Source organism: Anabas testudineus, chromosome 7, assembly GCF_900324465.2.
Source record: "Anabas testudineus chromosome 7, fAnaTes1.2, whole genome shotgun sequence".
NCBI lineage: Eukaryota > Metazoa > Chordata > Actinopteri > Anabantiformes > Anabantidae > Anabas > Anabas testudineus.
Genome location: NC_046616.1, coordinates 13,950,534 through 13,974,087, shown reverse-complemented (window position 1 = coordinate 13,974,087; position 23,554 = coordinate 13,950,534). Strand labels below are relative to the sequence as shown.

General features: G+C 40.5%; 2 protein-coding genes across 2 annotated transcripts; one reads left to right on the top strand and one right to left on the bottom strand.

Annotated features, from left to right (window-relative positions):
* The first annotated feature begins 3,497 nt into the window (after positions 1-3,497).
* LOC113167432 (plakophilin-1) lies at positions 3,498-14,993 on the top strand. The gene is made up of 15 exons (XM_026368049.1): positions 3,498-3,892; positions 6,271-6,392; positions 8,717-8,899; positions 9,044-9,234; positions 9,365-9,506; positions 9,770-9,977; positions 10,379-10,547; positions 10,817-10,934; positions 11,546-11,710; positions 11,814-11,984; positions 12,333-12,486; positions 12,574-12,760; positions 13,315-13,399; positions 13,762-13,871; positions 14,002-14,993. Exons 1-14 carry the CDS (start codon positions 3,709-3,711, stop codon positions 13,825-13,827), a joined length of 2,145 nt encoding a protein of 714 aa, XP_026223834.1. The 5' UTR covers positions 3,498-3,708; the 3' UTR covers positions 13,828-13,871; positions 14,002-14,993.
* A 1,251-nt stretch (positions 14,994-16,244) lies between these two features.
* On the bottom strand, positions 16,245-23,158 carry tnnt2a (troponin T type 2a (cardiac)). Its single transcript, XM_026368078.1, has 12 exons — positions 23,053-23,158; positions 21,729-21,788; positions 20,679-20,708; positions 20,375-20,393; positions 19,628-19,691; positions 19,385-19,501; positions 19,207-19,284; positions 19,004-19,114; positions 18,650-18,759; positions 18,417-18,507; positions 18,293-18,333; positions 16,245-17,419 (listed from the first exon to the last, which is right to left on the bottom strand). The coding sequence occupies exons 1-12, from the start codon at positions 23,093-23,095 to the stop codon at positions 17,386-17,388; spliced, it is 798 nt and encodes a 265-aa protein (XP_026223863.1). The 5' UTR covers positions 23,096-23,158; the 3' UTR covers positions 16,245-17,385.
* Positions 23,159-23,554: the final 396 nt, after the last annotated feature.

Below are 23,554 nucleotides of genomic sequence, written 5' to 3'. Positions count from 1 at the left end.
TTGTGTTGAAATTGAATGCCAGAAAATAAGAAAAGGATTTTCCTGTCTGTCCTTTCACAAAGGGTTTATGCCACACAGATTGCAGTTTGTCATTGGGTATGCCAGAGGGTGCTATTGCCTAAATATTGACTAGCACATAGTTGGGAGTGTGGATGGATGAGTGTAAAGTCTGGTGCAATGTAATAGTCATGTCGGGGCTCTACCTTGTCTACCTGTTACCAACAAAGCGTCTCCGTTTCGGCTACACGACTATTTTGGTATTATTGCTCGCACACATCTTTGCGTGTAAACAAAGTTTCTGTTATTCATCAGCATTCAGAACCCTTTACTTCGGCAGACTTTGGTGTGGAAACTGAAATCTCCTGTACTTAGATTTGGGCAGTTTTTCCCATTGTTCCTGGCATATCCTCTCGCGTTTCATCAGATTGGATGGGAAGCATCTGTGAACTGTCGTATTCAGGGCTTGGCCGGTCCACTCAAAGGACAGTCAGAGACGTTTCCTGAAGCTACTCAAGCATTGCCTTGACCCAGTCTCAGGTCACTGTCAATCTGGGGCAGGTTTCCTTCAAACACGTCTTCAAATTTAGCTGCATTCATCCTTCCTTCAGTCCTGACCAGTGGCCCTATCCCTGCTGCTGAGAGGCACCACATAGCATTATGCTGCCACCACCCTGCATCACGGTGCATGGTTTTAGCAGGTGATGATCAGTGTTCACCTGACGTTAAGTTTGGAGTTCTGCCCAAAAGCTTTATGTTTGATGTCCATCCTTCTGGCACGTTGTCCCATCTCAGCAGAGGATTTACTTAAGGCAGCTCTAGGAGTCCTGGTGGCTCCAAGCTTCTTTCATTCCATAATTATTGAGGCCTGGGCTCCTGGGAACATTCATAGCCTTGAGATTGTTGCATAGCCTTGCCCTAGAGGTCTGCCTGTACACGAGTGGCTTTGTTTTTGTCCTGACATCACCTTTTTTTTAACTATAATAATCAGTTTGCCACACATGGACTCCAAACAAGTTCTAGACTCACCATAATTAGAGCAAACAGCATATCTCAACCACAGTGTAGAGTGCCCCACCAAACCACATAAAATCTTTTGTAATAGAGAGATTTAGATTTTTTTAGTTTTGCTAAATTTACAAATGAATCTGAAACTTGTGTTTGCTTGTTTTCTGGAAGTGTAAACTGTAATTATGGTGAAGATTTACTTGTAAAAATAACTGATGTGTGCAGTACAAGTGTACTGTATTCTGTGACCTACATTTAATATCTAGTCAAACGTCTTTTTTTTATGAGCCTCCAGAAGTAGTATCTATACACGTGTGTGTGTGTGTGTGTGTGTCTGTACATCCATCAGACATGATCTTTCAACATGTTAAACTTTGTATGTTTTTGGCAACTGTCCAAGCACCAGCACACAGCTAAGTTCAAGTGCTGAGTGTTTTTCCCGAGGTTCGACTTCCCGCTACACTACTGTATATGGTGTGTAGCTGCAGTGACGGTGCGTCTCTTGCATTTTCAGTTACTTTTGTCAAAGTGACATTTCTTGCTACCATAAATGAGCGCATGGTCACATTAACGCTCACCAACAACTACATAAAAAGTACAATTCTGGCTTTGTACAGATGACCTTGTCAACTTTGTCATGGTAACGAACAACCGTTGTTCACTTCTAGTATTCCACAAACACACTTTTGTCAGCAAGCATTAGTCAGAGTCATCTGGGTGAGGAGACTCCACTTACCACCATGCAGCCAAAACTGCAAGTGGCGAGCAATGACACACACGCAAAACCCTCAGGCAGGGTGTGGCACTTCCTAAGCCTGCCAACATTACAGCAGTGTAAGGGAAAATCTAACAGGCTGCTCGTTGCTGTATCTCACCTGAATTCACTAGGTTACAGATTCATGGATGATTGCTGAGATTTAGTTTCATGTGTCAGTAACTTCCAAACTGATCTGGATTTTAAATTACATTTGGATTAGCAGGGATTTGGCTTCTTTATTTTTGGTCTTTAGCTATTAAATCTATTCAAACAATACTGCCTTGTCCTGAGCCTCTAATCTCTCCTGTTTGGGTGGATTTACACTATCAGTAGATCCAGTGTCTGGCTCATGTTTCTCTCGCTCTCGCTCTCGCTCTCTCTCGCTCTCAAATTAAAAACTCAGGTGCAATATATTGGAGCAGAGCTTATCAGCAGTAACACTCCATATTGTCAGAAATACAAACATCTAACAGTTACATTACCACATTATATTGTTTATTACCTTTGCAGCAGTGGCACAGGGCGTGGTGGGAAAGTGTCGCCTTTAAAACTTGGCCCAACCAGTCTGGTTAAGTGCTCACTCAACTTTTTATTTTTTTTTCTTCTTCCCTCACTCTGTGTTCCCGGTATTTTGCTTCATCTCGTTCATCCCTTTTCAATTCTTCTCCTCATTTATCTCTTTGTCTTCTCTCTTTTCACAAACTTGACTTGTTCATGTCCTCACCTGTCTCACCTCTGTCTTTAACAATTTGCCTACATGCAAATAAAGAACTAAAACCTAGTCCACGGTAATCCAAGTAAAAGGAAAGTACCCTGAACATTAAGATGAGGGGGAAAGTGTTAATATTTGGATATGGATATATATATATATGTGTGTGTGTGTGTGTGTGTGTGTGAGTGAAAATACATCGGTGCAAAGAAAATTCTTGGGTAAATGTCCTTTTTTTTTTTCCATTAAATAATTGGGGAAATGTTTGCAAAGTACACAAGTACTGTAGACGTTGATGTACCTTAGTTGATAATTTAATTTTTAGGATGCTTAATATCACCCATCAGTAAAATATATGCAAATAACTAATAGCGGGTAGACATTTAAGCAGCCATACGTTATGATTCAGTCATTTCCATGTAAAATATCAAACATTTAATAATTTCAGTTTCTCAAATGTGAAGATTTGCATAGAATTATCTTAGCAATTTGACTTTGTGTGTTTAAAAATAACTGTAACGTATGTCCCACACAAGAATTGTCACTTGTCAAATCATCTTGGGCAGTGGGGAACGTCAATAACCTATTATCATAATCATAAATCATAAATCATCAGTTTGCCTCGAGGAAAGTTCCAGTCTGTACAGAAACACACTTGTGGTGTGACTTGGATACTGAAACACTGCCCCAGAAACCCGGGCTTGTTGTGATTCACATTGTTTTCTGATTATCTGTGAAACATAAATCTGTCAAGTGAACCACACTTAGTCGGACATTTATTTAATAAGGAGGAAATGGATGCAGAGGTGCATTTTTCCTTGGGCTAAGTAAAAGATCCGACAGTAAATGAAGGCAGTAAAGTTTGCTTTATGGCTTTTTCTTTTTCTTTAAATAATAGACGAGGTGTCGACACCGTGCGCCGCACACTGAGTGAGTGAGTGATTGAGTGTCTGTCGGTGTCGCCCCCTCCCTTCACTTCGCACCTGCATGTGAACTCTCTCCGGTTCCACCTCCAGCGAGCGGGGCGCGGTCCCGAGGGTGGAGCTCCGAGCCGCCGCTGTGGGAACATTTATCCGATCTGCATACTTGGCACGTCCGCTGAATTCGTTGCGCCGAGTGGAGCCGCACTCCTCCTCCTCCTCCTCCTCCTCCTCTTCTTCCTCCTCCTCTGTGACTGCGCTCACCTGGGAAGCTGCTCACACCGATCCGCTCACTGGAAGGGCTCCGATCCGGGAAGATGATGGCTCCGGTGCCGCTGCGATCAGCGATGGAAACGGTGCGCGCGGACGACACGTCGCTGGCGTTGCCCTCCGACGACAAGCTGCGCACGGGACAGCAGCGCGTGCTGGACCAAGTGCACACCATCAAGAGGAGCAAGTCCAAACATGGCACGAGCAAATCCCCGGCCTCCTCCCCCACAGGTAGGACGCAGCCAGGAAACTGCGCGTTTCAACTTTACGCGTTGTCCGAAGCTGATGTTGGGCTCTGATGTCCCTGTTCACCAGTTTTATCTTCTGTTTATGGTTGCTATGAAGCGTGTGCGAGTCTCAGAAGTGACAGTTGCATCCTCCAAACAGGATGGACATGTCTTATCTGTATTCTGGGCCAACCAGTCTGTGGAAACCAGTGCGCTCTAAGTCTGAGCTGCTTCAGCCGGAGAACGAGTATGAGAAGTGCGGTGACGCAGCGCAGCAGGCTTTAACCTGAACGGGCCGTGAAATGTGATCCTGGCTGCTGCTGTTCGTGCTGCTGAGCTGTTGTGTTGTGTGTAGTGTGGATTCTGAGAAACGCGCCGCAAGACGCATCCAACTTGTCATGAGCCTTTCAGGGAGGTTTGTCTCACCGAGTTAGGAATGCAGCCCCACACACGTTTTAAATTGTGCATTTCAGTCTTTCAAAACAACTCTGGTATTTGGCGTTGCTGCAAGAGCAATTATAAAGATCCACCAAATATTGAGAAACATGAGTATTTTGCAAAACGTTTGCGCGTCCTCCCACAGGTCCTGTAGATATGAGTTGCAGTCCATGGTTGTTATATGGCACCAGAGAAATACATAATTAACCTTTATCAGTCATCTGCAAATGTGATTGTAGGTGATTGTAACATTTACTGACACTTAAAATGATTCAGGTGATTGTGAAATTGGTGTCACATAATAAGCACAGCTTCGATCTGTAAAACTGACCTTCTTCAAATGAGATGGAAAACTGCAGCCAGTCTGAGAAGCAAACAACCAAACCTGTTGACACTCATCCAAACCTGACTTTAAATTTTAAAGGCTGTTCAAGTTCATTATCTTGTATAAAAAATATATTTCTACTGTAGATCTCTAAAAAGTGTGCTTGTCTGTCTTTTGCTCTATATTCAATTTTCTAACCATATTCCATTTGCTCTACCTATAGAAAGTCAGTGGTCTAAAATAGAAAGGATGCTTCCAAAAGTAAACTCGAGGTCTATCTTGGAATATTGCTCAAAGCAAATATCTATAAAACACATGACAGACAAACACTGAAAAATAGGAAAACAGCTACAAGGTTAGAGCTGCACACACCCCTGAGGTTATCAGGCGGCTCTTAACTGTAATACAGGGGTTAAAACATGCACAGTTAACTATTACTGAGAGTTTATGAGGCACATACACTAATATTTAAGTCATTATTTTGTCCTAGAGGATCCGTTTTACTTGAAATTGTAGTAACAAAGGTGATAATGTCAGTAATCTGTCCTTGTTAATGACTAGGAGCTCTTACTGTACTTTCAAACTAAAAGGGGGCAGCTGAACCACATTACTGCAAAGTGCCATAAAGACGTGCAGATAGTTTTGAGTTTATGGCTGAGGTTTTGAGATATTGGTCTCCGATAGTATAGATACGAGTTACAGTGCTAGGAAAGCTGAAAACAGGTGAAGATTTGCTCAGTGAAGTAAAGAGAGATGGGTTAAGGGAACTATTGCAACAGTTCATCAAGCAGGCCCTCAAAAACAGTTTGCTCATCCAAATCCATAATTGTTGGATTTGAGGCATAAATCTGAAAGTCCCAGCACATAAAATGGTAATGGTCTTCATGGCGGCCTGTTCATCTATTATTATTATTATCCTGTATTTTTGTCCCTTTAGGCCTCTGTTGTCCTCTAGTCACTCTGGGAGGTGTCTTCCGTTCTGCTCAGTTTATGCTGATAATGATAGTGTTTGTTTTTACTACCTTAATCCTTTAATAATCAAGTTAGACTCTCGCGTTTGACACAATACGGCAGTCAGCTTCGAGTTTTCATGACTCATCCAATAAAGGCGCTAGAACACGCCGGCTACGTGTGAAGGCTGGTCTCCCTTAAGATTAGAGCAACGCTAAGCTTACTAACAGTGACTGTTATGATGTCATGTCTGTCTGATGACGATCATTTTTTATAATCTACTCTAAATGTTTTCCAAATACGAACTTTCTTATATGCACTAAATGTTTGAACTCAGTTCAATATAGTATATGAAGGAGTTTTGTGTCTGTTTGTGCTCTACTTTAGTCATTTCCAGTGTTTAAATCGTCCATTGTGTGGCTGATCAGTGTAGTGGAAATCTGAAGCCCACATAAAAACAGCACATTCCAAACAACACCCTCATGCTGTCTCGCCAGTGTTGTTTATTGGAGAATTTTATCTTTGTTTGATTATCACCAATCCGATATTGAACAGTAGAGTTACCTTTCATGTTTCCGTCCCGAAAACCTCTTTAAAAACTATTTTTAAAAGTAATATCTTCATCTGTGTCTCTCCGTTCTCACCCTGTGCGTCTCCTCTCTTCACAGGTCTGAGCCCGCAGTCTTCGACAACCTACACTGAGTTTGGAACATTCAAGTTTGTGCCGTCCAAAACAAATGGCACCTTCAGCCGCACCAACTCCACTATGTCAACAGGCTACAACAAAGTGGTAATTGTTTCTCTTGTGTAACAGTAAAACCCATCCCCCTTTGATAGATCCTACATTAAAGGGCCAAAATCAGCATTAGTGTTGTGTGGTCATGCAGATCACATCAAGTTGATTCAATTTCAAATTGATTAAAAAGCACAAAAATGCTGGTATAGTCCTTTTTTTTAAAGGTTCACTCCCCAATTGTTGAGGTGCCTAATAAGTCAGACGCATGCCAGCTTCCCCTCCCAGCTGGATGCGCATGTTTTAAAACTCTTTGCTATAGAAGTTTGGCTTTTGATGATGTAATCGGAAGCAATAAACGAACTAAGGGCGGAATCAGTGCATCTGTTCTTCAATGGGATTTTATAAGTCACACTTTTAGGAGTGACTTATTAAATTGTTCAGTGAAACACTATGTTAAAAATGATGCTGGCTAAGCTCACGTTGTTGCCCCATGTGCGTGTGTCTACCCACAGCACAAACCCTTGGCCTGTTAGATTGGTGTTTCTGTGCGTTTACCTACATTTAATGTAGCGTTATGAACGTGCATGCATGCATTAATCTATTTGTTGTGCCTGTGTGTGTGTGTGTGTGTGTGTGTGTGTGTGTGTGTGTGTGTGTAGAACAGTGTCTGTGTGAATATATATTTAATATTGAGTCATTCTAATTTTCGGTCTTCTCACAAAGAGTCAGGATGAGTTCAACTAATTTGCAATACTGGATTAAACCACAGTAGACTGATTGGGTGTGTGTTTGTGTGAGTGTGTGTGTGTGTGTGGGGGGGTGTTTATGTGAATACTTACTGTATTTGCTATGCGTGGCCCGACCTGACCTACTAGCAATCAGTTGAGACATGTTTAGGGGTTGTGGTGATGTGCTCTTGCTAATGAAGGTTCATAAACATCACATCCCAGTGATGAATCTCTCCTTTTTATTTATAATGTACGTGTTGATTCTTACACCTTGTCGAAAAGTTAAAGTTTGCAAAATGAATCGGATGAGTTGTTCGGTGAAAGATTAATTGCAGAGAGAGTGTCCACAGAGTATTACAGTAAATCTAAATCTGTCCATGAATGATCGTCTCCTGCTATAATGTACATAGTCAGAATGCTCAGGGCAGCCAGATGAGCTTCTGTTTGGGACTAAACTCGCCCTCTGTCCTTATCAAACATGCTGTGGACAGATGTCTCCTACATCACGCATGTGCTGCTAAGTAACAGAGTTTATATAAGGCTAGTAACGGAGCAACCAGTCAGGTTTGAAATCGAGTCAGTGCACAGACGGAAGATGGCACAGGCAAAAAACCACTACGTGTGCGTGTGTCCTATTCTTTCCTATTAGCCAGTAACATTCCTGATCAATCAAAATGCCAACATGTCACCTGCAGTGATTAACTGTGGGAAAATGTTTTGTCAGTTCTTAAAGTCTAATGTTTACTGTTGTGTGATAAGAAGAGGAAAGTTTTCTGTTTTAGTCACTCGCTTGTAGATGTTTTCTTCACCTTGTTTCCTCCTCCACATACTTTCAGTACAACGGCAAGTTTTTTTCTCTCCCTGATTCATGATTTTAATGTCAAACAAAGTTCAGTTTTAAGAATGACTAATGACTTAAAGCATTAGAAAGACTGTTCTGTTATTTTCTCCGTTTCTTCTTCTTTCACACACACACACACACACACACACACACACACACACACACACACACACACACACACACACACACACACACACTCAAAAAGACAAATGTACAAAGCTATAAAATCACAGACAAACCAAACTGATGGATTAATAAACCATAATTATGCAAGATTAAGCTATGACATTGGGATTGTGAAGACAGGTTTTACGGGTGCTCTGCCTGAGATGCTGAACACAAAGTTCCTCTGTGAGCAGCTCCTCTTCTGCACCAGCAGTCTTATTGTGCAGAGGGCCCGAGCTGGTCTCAAATGATAGAATATTATGTTACCTCGGTTTGTGTGACCGTTTGGTGTGTTTGTCTCTCCTCAACTCACTCAGAGAAGGAGCAGGCTTTGTGTCAGGCTGAATTCCTCCGTCTAGCTTCACAGATTCTGTCTTTGAAAACTGCTCTTGTGGAAAATGGGTCACCTACATTCTGTTTTCACCCAAACTGTTGCTTAGGAGAAGCCTTAAGGTTGTACATTGTTCTAGCGGATAAGGGTATTCCTGTTAGGTGTAGTCATTATGTCAGCTGAGCTACTGTCTACTGACCTCTTATGTGTGTTGTGTGTGTTTTCAAGTCTAATCTGAATAAAGTGCTTTATAGGCCCACAACTTTACAACGTCTGACATAAATCTTCTGAGTCACACATTGTTTCTTTTTAGATGAATTCTCAAAAGAGTCGCACTCTGTCTGCTAAAACCATGGGCGGAAGACATTTCAGCAACTCAGCCACACTGGACCACCACATCGGCACTTCCAAATTGACCCAGAGACCCAACGGGCTGAAAACCAGTCGCAGTGACCCTATCTTGGTTCCTCCAGTTCCTGCTTCTGCATCTGCTATGGTGATCAACTTGTTTTATATTAAAATGCAGACTCACTCATACAGTACCTATAAAAAAATAGATGCAGTGCATGTAAATACTGGAAGCTCTCCACAATATTAAATTAATATTTTAATATTCTAATATATATTTTTTTTTCTTTAGGGAGCCAAAGGGCAGACTATACAAAACCAGCAAACCTTCCAAACACGAGTAAATAGACACAGCACCTATTCTGTTACCAACGGCACTCAGATGACCAACAGCCAGACGCGCATGGTCCGTCCACCCTCTGACCACATTGATGGCAAGATGGGAACCATGAAAATATCTAAGGCAGACATGCAGCAATTAGCGTGAGTTCACCTGGCGTCTTAGTTTTCAAACATAGCTCAGTATTTTTTAAATGCAGTTTCCTGCTTTAACTTCATTATATTTATATTTACTGATTGTAAAAAATGTGATTTATTTGGGGGTTTTTTTCAGCGTGAATAGTGCAGCAAGCATGACAGACATGACCATAAAGGATGCTGTAGATTTGCTTGCCCACCCTGAGGAGATTTACCAACAGCACGGAGCCAGCTTCATCCAGAGCACCACCTACAACAACGAGGGCAGCAAAAAGGAGGTTCGAGCACTCACACGCATACTGTCTACTGTAAACGCTTCTTGTACAGACACACCCTCCAAACATGCACACATGCACTGCAGTGTTATTTTCACATGACTTTTGAGTAAGGATTGTCTTGTACAGCAATGATCCATGCAGGGAAGCACTACGTGATGGGAGGGGAAAGCAATTACTGCTGCTGCTTCTGTTTGTGACTTACAGTGTTGCTAATGGATTGCTACACCTTTAAACATCACCTCGTTTCTTTTGCATTGTCGCAGGTTTATGAGCTAGGTGGTATCCCCCTTCTGGTGTGCCTGCTGCGGAGTTCCAACCCTGACGTGAGCCAGGCTGCTGCCAAAGCTCTGAGGAACCTCGTGTTTAATAACTTGGACAACAAGCTTCAGGTTCAGGACTGTGACGGTATTGCTAAGTCCCTGCAGCTGCTGAAGGAGACGGATTCTACTGAGACTCAGAAACAAGTCACAGGTGACCTAATGGCTATTTAATACACAGTTAACACATGGAACATATGCTCTGGCATGGTTTATATTAGCGCTTTTCACATGGAACATACATATCCATATCTAAAGAAACAATCTTAAACCAAGCCCAGATGTACCAAATGTTAATTCACCTATTAAATGCAATTTAAACTGTATTAGTTGAAAATAAAAAAGTTAAAGATACAATAGAAATAAAAGCAGAGAGAGAGTCAAATTAAAATTAACCAATACATTTCTTAGTTACAGTACAGCAGTGTATTTCATTAACATACTCACAACAAGGACAACTATGTGATCCATGAATGACATGATTTATACTAGAAAAAAGAAAAGTGCATGATATTTGTTTATACGTGTTTGTAACTGCATCCTTGTGAAATGAAGGCCTGCTGTGGAACTTGTCCTCTGCGGACCAGCTAAAGAAAGAAATGTCAGCAACTGCTCTGCCCGCTCTGACCGAGTATGTGTTGGTGCCGTTCACCTCCTGGTCAGAGAACACCAACAACAACAATGTACACCCTGAATCCTTCTGCAACGCCACAGCATGTCTACGGTAAGAGCACTTAATTATGTCCTTGATTAGTCGATTAGCTGATTTATGATAAATCAAATAACAAAAACTAGAATTACCCCATATTCTTACCAGTGGCCCATGTGGCTTCTGTCTGACTAAGATCTAGCCCATACAACTATTTTATGTAATAAGCCCTTCGACCTTAATGAAGCATTACATTCATTTATTACATGTATAATATCAGTGCATTCACAGACATTGTAGCGCCTTAATGTGGTCTTAAAATATCGATTGGATGATGTGTGCAGGAACCTGAGCAGCTCAAAGGACAGAGAGAGAAAGGCAATGAGAGATTGTCGTGGCCTCATCGACTCCCTCATGAGTTACGTCCAGTCCTGTGTGGCGGAGGAAAACCCTGATGACAAGGTAACCCTTTGAACACACCTAACAGACCCTCGCCCATCCACCATCAACTGCTGCACCTTCAGAAGGCAATTTTAACTTCATATAAATTGTGACAGGCATTATAACTGCTTTCATTTATTTTATAAAATGACCAAATGATGTGGATGGGTTTTATTTCGGGTGACATATTATCATAGTTTAATACAAAGTAATTGATAGTAAATATATTCGTAAACACGTGTATGTACACATACAAATACACACACAGTGTACACAGGCCACCTTGAATTTGCACAGCTTCATCAGCATGCTGTTGCACACACATCCATAAACACACACTTAGACAAGCAGGCAAATACTGCAGGTGGAATCATAATGCATATACATTTAGTGGAGGGTTTTCTGTGTAGTGTAGTTTTAGGTGTGGACGTGTGCTTAATCCCAAGTCTGCGCTAATGCTGTTTACACAGGCTGCCTTGAAATGAAATAGATGAGTGTGACTAGTGTTGTATGGTTGTGTTGTCTGTGTGAGACACAGATGTAGAATATATAATACAGTATATAGTAATGTAGATTTTATGTCAGCTCTGTAAAGTTGCCATGAGTAAGTTGTTAATTCTCCTCTCTGCTAGTCTGTAGAGAACTGTGTGTGCATCCTCCATAACTTGACCTTCCAACTGGATTCGGAGTCCCCTGAGTGTTTCCGCAATGTCTTCCCTGGGTCAGAGAGCGAGTCTGGAAAGAAAAGCCCAACAATTGGATGCTTCAGTCCCAGGAGCAGCAAGGTTCAAAAGGAGGTGGGCATCACGCGGCACATCTACATCTGTGTTTTCTGTCTAAATCAACACACCTTTAATCCAAGCCCCCCCCTTTCATTTTTCTGTTTTTCTCTCTCTGTAGTTTTTGTTTGATGCAAATAAAGTGATGGATAGTGCTCCATCAGGTGCGAACTGGTTGTGCCATCCTAAAGCTATGCAGACCTACTTGTCTCTGATGGGCACCTCCCAGAATGATTCCACCCTGGAGGCCTGTTGTGGTGCCCTGCAGAACATCACTGCCAGCAAGGGACCGGTGAGAATTAAGGAGATAATTATTAGGCTTGGCATATGTGAGATTTATTTTAGAGATGACAAAGAAAAGTGAAAAGGTGCTAGGCTTAATGACACAGTGGCACAAAAGGAACTGACTGGTTTTGTGAGAAAGGGTGGCGTTTGGTCTCCAGTGATTCAGATGTAATTAGAGAAAAAAAGAAGGGCTTGAAATAAGGGAAAGTAAGAGTCATTCAACTGTCACATAATTACACAGTCAGCAGTATTGGGTATCATAGTACAAATGTAATAAATATTGAGTGCTTCATTGAAGAAGAGCATGCATCTCATGTGTTTTCCTATCTCCTCTGTCATATATGTTGTCGCCTAGTGGTCTAGTGTTATTAGCCAGATTCTGATTCGGAACCAGGGGGCTCTCATGTACATGCCCTCTCTACTAAGGTCAACTAACTCCAGCCTGCAGAAGACTGCCATGTCCCTGGTGAATAACCTCTCTCGGAACAGCGGTTTGCAGACGCCAATGGGTAAAAAGACATACTGACAAAGTTATCATAGGCACATAAATGTGGTTTCAGTTCACTCAAAACTGTTTCCTATGTCTATCTCTGTAGCAAAGCAGATTTTGCCTGAGCTCACCAGCCTGCTCTCCTCTGGGCCCTCCAAAATGGGAAATTCTGATGAAACCATAGCATCAGTTTGCAACACTGCATTGCCTCTGATACTTACTGACACTGAGTTCACCAAGAAGTTCGTTCAAAATGAAATGGTGTCATCACTGGCTGACCTGAGTGAGAACAGGTGAGTTTTTCTTGATTTATTTTTGTGTCACAGGACTGAGATAGTAAACATACGATGTAGTGTAGGTCATAATATCAACCAGAAACCAGTCTTCATGTTACTCATAGAAGTTTAGTTATAGACGTTTTGCTCATAAATAGATTTTGCAGTTGGATGTGTTGGGTGTTTTTTTTTTTTTCACCCATCTATTACAGTGGCTGTAAACAACATATAATCATGTTTGACTTTTTGATCTACCATTGTCAGTACAGTTGCTATTGCAGGTTATTGCCAGAGGGTTATTTAGCACATAGACAACCTTTCAGTCAATTATTGTCTTCTTTAACCACCAAATCAAAAATGCCAGAGGTGCCGGTGATATCTTCAGCGCCTATAATTATTGTGACAGTGATCAGATGTATCAACTTATATGTATGTTGCTGTACAGTTAGTAATCATCAAACAAGATAAGACAAAACACTCTGTTGTCTTGTTTTGTATGCTCATATTTTCCATTTGTCATTCACTGCTACTCACTCATGCTGTTTCTTGATGAACTCTTCCCTTTTGTCTAGGGCTTTACCAAAAAGTAGCGCAGCAGCCTCACTGCTGCTTTACCGCTTATGGAATGACAGGAACTTGCAAGGTGTGCTGAAAAAGGTAAATAAACTGGGGGCTGACTGTGGGTTAAACACACTATGGCAGAGGAAAGGTTAGCACATGCTTACACCAGCAGCCAAAAGCTCCACTGTAATGACTGGGTATTTTATTATTGCTCCTCTGACTCACACAGTCACTTTCCCTCCCCTCCTGCCACACCCTAAGAGTTCAGTGAATACAGAAACAGTCACATTGGAATCCTGGAAGACTGGTTTTCAGTGCTCACTGTCTATTATGGGTAATGCATGAACATTTAGAAGAGATTCAGAGGTGGACAGGGTGAAGGCCACAATGCATAAAACATTTTCTTGAAATGTGTATAACGTCCTTAACCGATTTCTGTTTAACTTTATGATGCACAGATGGGATATTCCAAAGCCTTTTTTATCAATGAAAACACCTCGGGTCTGGCCAAGTCGTTTCAGTGACAACTTGAGTGCGACACACGACTGGAACGACACAACATAGCCTGGTAGGTAGGATTTATGCTTGCGGCTGCACATGTTCGGACACAAATCGGATAAAATGAACACAATGCGTGTCGACCGGATAAAACCTTTTTTAAATCTATCTTTTCTGCATGTGCTCGTGTGTGCTTGCAGATGGAAACCAACATGTTTAAACACTGCTGTGGCCACACCCTTGCAGCAAGGAGAGTAAGATTCTTCAAATTATAACCTCGCTGAAAGAGCTCATTATGAGTCATCCGTAAATTGTACATACTATAGACAGAAGAGAGCTTTTAATTTCATAAATAATCCTGTGGTGTATGTATTTAATTTGCATATGTTTCTGTCTGTGTATATAAACAAGTAAGTGTTTTTAGTAGGTATGCGTGCGCTGAAACCAGTTCTTAAGGCTATCACAAGCGACAGTGCAGACAGTGTAGACAATGTTATCTGAAGTGAAATGTTACTTGTAAGGTATGCAGGGACATTTCAGATTCATAAATGGCAGCTGTCGGCACTGGCTTAAAGATAAAGTATCAGTTGTGGCCTTGAGAACTGAGCAGCCAGATATGAGAGTAGTCAGAAAATATATAAAAGCCAAAGCTAAAAGGGGAAAAAAAAAATGTATGCGTAATTGTTGAGCTATCAAAAGTTTGTGCTCTGTAGGTATAAAGTTTTTAAAAATTAGTTTTTTGTTTTTGGTTTGCTTTGCTGAAGTTCCGTTTTTTTGTTATGATGATACCTGCAGTATATAAGACGCTGAGTAAATACTCGGTTAAATATTTTCAAAGAAAAACTCAAAATCTCAGAAATACTACATTTCTAGTGTTTAATGCAATTTACTGTTTGTTCGTTACTTCATTCTGTTTCTTTTCACTAATTCTGTCATTCAGAATTCTGTTTTAAAACAATGTACATTAACAGCTTTCAAGACATTTACAGTTAATAAAAAAATACATGCTAAAAGATGCTTAGCTTAGCAAAAAGACTGGAAACGAGGTGGTAACTGCTGGCTGCGCCCAGAGGTAACAAAGTCCAACCAGCTGCAACTTTAAAGTTTCCTAACATGATATGTTGCGCTGTACAAGAGCTGTGTGTTACAATAACATTTGTGTGGTTTAAAAGGGCTTATGAGATGCATGAAACCATGTTTTTGCACATTTTTATTTATCTGTATTGAACAAATAAGATATAATTACTGCAAATGCCGGGGGAGTGGAGACGGGCTTGCTGTTTCTGTGTCTTTGTGCTAAGCCGAGCTAACCACTGGCAGTAGCATCATATTTGATGTCAATCCTCCTAACTGGCTTTCATCAAGACAGCAAATAGACATAACATCCAAAATGTCAAGCTATTCATGCAAGTGCAGACGTGCCATGTTCGTACGTTGCTTCGTCATTTACTTGCCTACTGCAATTTAGAAATTAAAACAAAAAGTAGTTTCTTCCATAAAGTAGAGAAACAGAGAAGAATTTAAATATAGTACATGACACATAACACCTGGCACATATCTCTCCATAGAAATTTGGAGCAAGTTACATGGAAAAGTCTTATTACTTCATTTAAAAATTGATTTAAAGTGGACTTGTTGAATAATAATAGCTGTTGGCTGCGCATCCATAATCCTTTAAGTGTTTTTTTGATAGACAGAGGTCCAACAGAACATAGAGGAGAGAGTGAGGGGGCTGTGCCCTCGAATGTGAGAATGTATTATGATCTGCATACACCACCTCAGCTGAGAGGTAGACATTCAGATATACGTTAGAATTTGTACATGTTGATTTCTCATAAAAAGTGGTTCTGCATCAAAAGGGGTCATTATAGAATGTGTGCTCGTATAACAAACCTACAGTCTAATTTACAAAAAACAGGTTTTTAATCTTATTAAAATTCAATTGATACCCAATATATGACTCAAAGCATCCGTGGCAAGAGATGAGAAGGTGCAGTGGACTGTTTTAATGCTTGGGAACATAACAGTCATGCTGAGAAGTTTGATGTCAGTATTGCTCAGAATGTTTTTCTGGAGAAATGTGTGTATGCGTGGGGCTTATAATTAGCCGAATTCCTTGTCATTCTCACTGTATATAAAATAAATAACAGATATACAGACAGAATTGTCAGTGGTGGTTTTTCTCTTCAACAACCAACTTAATAATTCATAATTTTAACATAAGCTGCATGCTATGTGCATATCTCTTGTAGAGCTCTTGAACCAATTAAGCCCTGACCTTTTATTCCAGCTGAGTTTTTGTGGCGTGTACATGCCATTCTCTGACTAAGAGAACAGTCATGAAAACAAAATGCCTTCCAGCTCAGTCGGAAGTCAGAAGCAAATTTTAAGATGGCTTTTTTTTTTTTAAGATTTAATTTCCTAAACAAATTTGCCTTGTTTTAGGTCAAAATACATGAACAGTTTCTAATATTCACTGATTTTACTTTCATCCTAAAGTCAACTGTTTGGCTGAAGTGAGCACGGTTGTGCGTCAGTGACAGAATAAACCACAAGCTTTTTGTTTGTTGATTTTTCATGCATGACTAGAATACCTGTAGGGAGCCACACTAATCTTTCTACCCATCTCTCATCCATTGATCATTAATGCCATCATTGCCAAATCACCATCAACTGTTGTCATTCTTCTGTTTGACTTTTGCCTCCTGGTGCCATACTACCAGATAATGAAAAGCAGGGAGGAAAACGGGCAGAAAGCAGTTTGTTGGCTCAGCTCTGACCTTCTATTGTCTGTGTGTGTGAGAGAGAGAGAGAGACAGTAATAAAATCTGGCAACAAATTCAGAAATGGTACTGCCACTTAATGGAATGCTGGTTTCATTACAAGCTGAAACCGTTTCAGCATATTTGGTGCCACATCACATCCACACCAGGGGCTAAATTACTATTTGCTTTTGTTTCTTTCTACATGTCTGATCAAAACCAAAAATGTTGTTATGTAAATTCACTTTGAGATGAGTATTTGATACATTTTGAAAAGAAGTCGGAGGAGGAACTTCTTTTCATAAAGAGGATTTTCCCACCTGGATTACGGGTAAATGGGAATGATTCATTATCTTTCAGTTGTGTGTGTGTGTGTGTGTCTGTGTGTCTGTGTGTGGGTGGAGGTCTGGTTGTAAGCCCAAGGAGCATCATGTCAGTCCCAGTCATGTCACAACCTGTCTCTGAGCTGAAAATCTTTTCTGTCTTTGCTTTAAGCTGCAGAGTCATGTTACTCTCTATGGACTTTTGAGTGCCAGTAAACGAACACATGCATGATGCTCAAAAGATCAAGAAGCAAGTGACTGAACTGAGATGGTTTTTATTTACACCCTTTAACACAGAACATTAACTTAAAGGTTGGGAATAAGAGAAAAACAATAGAGTTAGATGGGGCTGGGAGACGGGTTATAATTGATACTGTACTGATGGTTGTACGAGGGGAACAGGTGGGACTGGGGTGTGGCAGCAGAGCTGGGACTTGGTTTCAGACTAGAGCTGCAGGACAAGTTTGATGGACTCGCTTCGCACTCAGCACATCAGCATCTATTTCCTGAGGCCTCTCTTTGTCCGCTTAGATCTGTTGAAAACAAGGAAGGGTCACATGAGGCAAAGGATTCCTGCACATCTAGTTGGTCCATGACAAGCATTTAAAATGCTGAGATTTGAAATGTGTAGTAAAAGTGCTCGGAGAGTTGTCTATCAGCAGTTCATCCACCTTGCCCAGAGGCAGCAACTGAGAGTGAGGTCGTGACAGCAAAGGTGCAAAGTGTGTAAATATGTTCAAGAGTAGCTGATCCGGCTCCTCTCGTGACACTACGATAATTAGTTGGTCAAATTACTGTTTAGTTCTTGACAACTTAATTAACTGTTGTGTCTATTACTTAATGTCCATGTGACTGTTAAAAGCAGAAGAAGTTGTAAACTTTAGTTTAAGGTTTTGTAAATCATATTATGACATAAGGGCGACACATTTTTATTCTTAAAACTTACATTTTGAGATATAATTATTGATCATTGATTATTATTATTATTATTATTATTATTATTATTATTATTGTTGTTGTTGTTGTTGTTGTTGTTGTTGTTGTTGTATTATTATTATATTTTTTAAAACTAGTGAGACACCATTTCTAAAAACAAAGCTAGGGCTGTGGGTGAACACAACACAACATTTATGCAAAATTTGACAACCTGAGTTCAGGCCAAAGAACAAACGTCACAAAACATTAACCAACTTTGTTCACCACTCGCTGGCCAGTTCACTTTCTAGCTGCAAGCGTCTTGCACGAGTCAGGTTAAGATGAATTGTGTATAGACTCAAGTAAAGAGAGACACTTTGAGAGGGGTTCTTCAGGTTGGTCAGCCAAGGACACGATTTCAATTTATCTGGGAAAGTAGTGTGTGTGTGTGTGTGTGTATCCGACATCAGAAAGAGGATATTATTTCTCACGTTTTCTGATGGTCACTGACACGATTCCTCAGCACATTAATCTGAAACAAAGAAAACATCAAGGTCTATCAGAGAGTGCATGCATCGCACAAGTACATCAACAGCATGTGTCGTATACGCGCACCTCATATTTCTGCCTCGTGAACTGGTACTGCAGATCAAACTTCTCTGCCTCCAACTCGTGCATCCTCTCCCACAGTTCCTTAGCTTTTTCCCTGTAAGACAAATAAAATTGAGATTGTACATATGTTGTTATTTTTATTTTGAAGGGTAATTTGATTCATGTGTACAACAAAAATGTCCCTGACATAAATATTTGACCTTTTGTGCTGTATAATGAAATATTTCTCCACCTACTTTAGCTTTTCCTGGCTCAAGCTCTCGACGTCCAGAGGTCTGCGTCTTTCACTCAGAATCTTCTTCTTTTTCTCTCTCTCCGTCTGCCTCTTACCACTCCGTTTCTCTGTCTGGAGAAAAGTGAAACACCACATTTAGGGTCTAGGGTTTTATTCTGAAGCTCCACTGATCCAATATTGAGATAAGATTAAGATTTTCTAGTTAAAAAGTGCAAATACATGTTATATTGCCTCATTATGCAACAGATTCTATTAGCCTGGACATTTTACTATCAGCCAGTAGACAAACACGAAAGAACATGAAAAGCATAATATGATCCCTTTAACCCCCAAAATGAAGCCTCCTCTTGCTCACCAATTTCTGCATGTAGCCTCCGAAGTGGAGGCTGGTGAGGGTTTTCTTCTTCTTGGCGTCATCCTCTGCCCTCTTCTTTGCCTCTTCTTCCTCCTTTCGAGCTCTTTCCTCCTGGAGAAACATACATTCAGAGAAAAACATGAGGTAAATGTAGGCAGTCTCAGACTATGGATTATGTAACAGCAGCCGGAAACTGAATGTACCTCAAGACGCTTCTGGCGCTCTTTCTCTCGTTCACTGCGGATCCTGTGCTGCTCTGCTCGCTCAGACCGGCGCTTTTCCTGCACATTAAATTATACCATCCAAAAAGATCTTAAACAGGTCCCTAATTTCATGTGTAAACAGGTTTACTTGTGATGGGCCATCGTAACGGGCACTCACAATCCTCTCCTTGAGCTGAATAATCTCCTCTTCTTCCTTCTTTCTGCAATCGAAATGAACCTCAATCAAAGTCTGAAGCTCCATCAGGTCCTTCTCCATCCTTTTCCGATGTATATCCTACAGAAACGAGGACACAGGTGTGTGTTTTATGGGTTTACACATTACAGAATTGAGCTCAAGGCCGAGTTAAAAGATCACACAGGAAGAAGAAAGAGCAAGTTTTATTCCCAATCTGTCACTCACATCAAAATCCACTTTCTCTCCATCAGGGATCTTAGGAGGAATGAGGTTTGGCATGATAAATGGCCTGAAGGAAAAACAGGAGGTTTAAATGATGATATGAGCATAAGATACAATCACCAGATTTAAGTATTGTTTTGTGCATGTAGAGAATGACCAGGTTTTGTATGTTTCCTTATGTACTTTGCTTAACTGTGTATTTTATTATTAACCATAGTGATTTATAATAGAGATGAGAAGATGTTGATGTCATTTCTTTGCTAATTAAATCCCAACTTAATTCTGTCTTCTTTTCTCACTGTAGGCTACTTAATAACATTTTTAACACTTGTAATAATTATACAATTATATAATAGCCATTGCTTAAACTGAGTAGGTTATGTTCAATATAAAAACTGAAGGCTGGGTTTAGTAACTCTGTTCAGGCTGAACAAACAGGATATAAAGTGTTAAGCGTGAACTTAAGGGTTACTTTTTTTTAGCTTTCAACAGAACCAGTCTGTTTCCCACACTCTACAGTCTTTGTGCTAATCTAAGCTGATGGCTTCTTGTGATATGGTTTACCACACACCAGTGGTGCAGATTTTCGTGTCTAATTTTCTGCAGAAACAGCAAATGGTTTCCCCAAAACCTATTATATTTTATGAACTTTACATGCAGGATGTAAAATGAGCTTTAGCATACTGTACATGTTGGGTTTCCACAAACGTTCTGTAGAAGAATAAACGTGCACATCTGTTTGTTACTCACTTGAATTTTGGTTTGGCCTCTGCAGAGAACGAAAATAAAAAGAGAAAAACAGATGGGAGCTAGTCCAGATGACACAGACACTCTTACCAAGACCACACCAAAACATTTCATAATCCTCCATGGAAACATCAGCAAGTTAGGACAATAGACAGTGATGTATTTAATTTGTTTCAGTCTGCATTTAATTCTGGTCTGACTCAAGTTAAGTTTCACTGCAATAAAAAAAAAAAAAAAACTACAAGAAAAAAAAAACGGATTGGGTGTGGTGACATTTGCTTTGTTCAGCTTGGGATAATAGCCTTACCTTCGCCATCTTCTACTTCCCCTTCTTCATCTGAAATCAAAAGAAATGCTTGAGATGTTGGTTTGTGTTCCTCAGAGTGAGGTCAAATAGGTGTGAATTATTAGGTGGGGATGGTGCTTTAGTGTTGACAGACAAAATGATATAAAGAAAGAAGAGAAAGACCAAAATAGAGCACAGAGAGAAAGTCAGGTACTGCTGTCCGTGTCAGGGTGTGATAAAAGTGAAGTGAAGCATATGTCACATATCAAAAATAGCACTCTGAAGAGGCAAGAGACGACATCTTGACGAAAAAGGTCCCGTACCAAAAAAGGTATGGCGTGATGCTGATTGGCACTCAGTCAAACATTTCAAATTAATTATATAATGTTGTTATTATACCTGTTTTAATATTATAATTGTTATTTGGCTCTGGACTGAAGTGGTGGGCCGACCAACGGCCATTCCTATGCCGCTAGGCTAAAAATTACTATGAAAGATTTTGTGATCTCAAATAGCTGTGAAAGCTCAAAGGTCATTACCCCCTGCCTATTGTGTGTGACGCGTTAGGTCAAAGTTTGCAGATGCCTCACAGGGTGTTTAAAAGAATGAACGAGAGTGATTCAGTCTACCTCCTGTTTCATGTGATTTGCAACCAAAAAAAAAAAACAAAACAAAACAAAAAACGCCTAAACAGTCCTGACACATAAACATAACAGGATTTGTCAAATTCTGACTAATGCACAGGAGCCTGAGGGCAGGGAGGCCTGATGGTTTGTCTGACCCAGGAGCTGTCTGATGTCACATAGAGAGACACAGAGGTGAAGGAAGTGTTTGAGCTTATCTAGTATCTGCAGAGTGTCGCATACCAAAGTGAAGTGTGGCTGACGGGGGAGAACATTTTCACACACGTCTGTCTGATGAATAAAAATGCCATCAATTAATCATCATCATTTTGTTGTCAACATGCACCCAGCACTTTGGTGCTGCAGATGTTGTCTGGCCAGGTAACCACCAACGCAGTAACAATACAGACTCAATAACAACGCCACTATCCATTCTGAAACCTCTCACCTTGTTCGCCTTCACTGGCCCCCTCCTCTGCAGTAGGTTGATCCTCTTCCTGCACTGCCTCTGTATAAAGGTGGTACAGAAAAAAGATGACTCCCACAGTATCTGAGAAATCTTGACAGTCACATTGTGTGACATTGACTCAGTGACTCAATGAAGCCTCTCCTTTCTGGAATGAACTGCCAGTTCTTTCATTCATGAATGGAAATACCAGTTACTAAACCCAGTTAAATATGGTTTCGCTCTCTAATTTCCGCTGTCGCGTGAGCTTCTTTGCGCCTTTTGAAGCTGAACCCACGGTGATGTTAGTTTGGCCGATGAATGGACTCGCTCTTCTGAAGTAGGATAGACAAGAGTTTGTTCCAACATCACAGAAAGCCTTGCAGAGAGAAACAGCAAGTGGCCAGTTCAGAACGAGCCCATTTGTGTTATTTAAAGAAGACAGGTCTCAAGAGTTGATGAGGTGAAGGATGCTTGTGTATGTGTGTGTGTGTGTGTGTGTGTGTGTATTTGGGGTCAGATTCTATGTATGTATGTATATATATATATATGTATATATATATATATGTATATGTAACACATATGATAATTTCCCCTATATGGATACACAGTGACAGCCTCTGTCAATCTTAACTGTTGCTTATCAGCATCAGTCAATCAAGTTGGAGTAGTTCTGTAACTCTCACTTTAATATTGTTTGTGTGTGCGTGCATGTGTTTGGTATGCTTCCAATCTCAGTTGAAAGTTTAAGTTGTCGATTAAACTAAACTAAATAAATAAAATTATTTATTTGTTTAGAATTTCTGTGGTTTGCGGCATTCAAACTTTCATATCTCCATATCATAAATGCTGTACCATCATTTTATGCCTACTACACATGTAAAGGGAATTATTAATTATTAGAATTTGTCTACAGAATATTTCAAATTGTTTTTTCAACCCAAAGCACAAGCAGTACCTTCCTCCTCCTCCTCCTCCTCCTCCTCCTGCTCCTCCTCTACCCCCTCCTCCTCTGCTAAGCAAAGCACAGAGCAGATTAGCGCAGCCAGCCACTAAAGCAGCCAGCCACATTCAGACACACATAAAGAATTAGAAAAGAAAAGAACTTTAAAAGGAAATGAAATGAAAAACACACATGTAATCACTCGGACTGTGTGTCAGTCACAGCTGTGTCATTTCAACCACTCGCTCCCTGTCATTACTCCACCTGTTGCTGTTAACACTGAGGCCTGATGCTGCTGAACCATGACCGGCAATCATTCATTCACGAGTGTCAGCGCTGAAGTGTTATTATTATTGAAGTGTTATAAGTTCACAAGTGTCATACCTTCAGTAGCCTCCTCTTCTGCGTCATGAAACCCGGACATCATACACAGAGAAGCACATTACAAATGAAATCACATAATGAGCTGATATTTGTAGAACTGCATGTCATGCACACAACTTCTTTTTCTATAAGTGTTACAACCAACAACTAGTAAAATAATTGCTGGAAGAGGAAATTGCTGAGAACAAATACCTTTTGCGTCCGGTGGGTTGCTAAAAAAAAAAATCTAGCTACTACACTAAACTCAAAAAGGAAGTCTCTGGATTCAAACAAACTTTGTGCTTAACTGCGATAAGCCTAAAGCAGCAGAAACAAGATCAGGCTGACATTTCCATTCACAGGAGGCACAGTGAACAAAATGCCTTTACATTCCTTTTTAAATCCGGTGTCATAGTGTATGTGGTAGACAACTATATCAGGTTACTATTTAAAGCTCCCTGCGCCACAGAGAGGAGACATTTGTCTAAACAACATGGCACATCCTGTCTTTCAGGACTGTAAT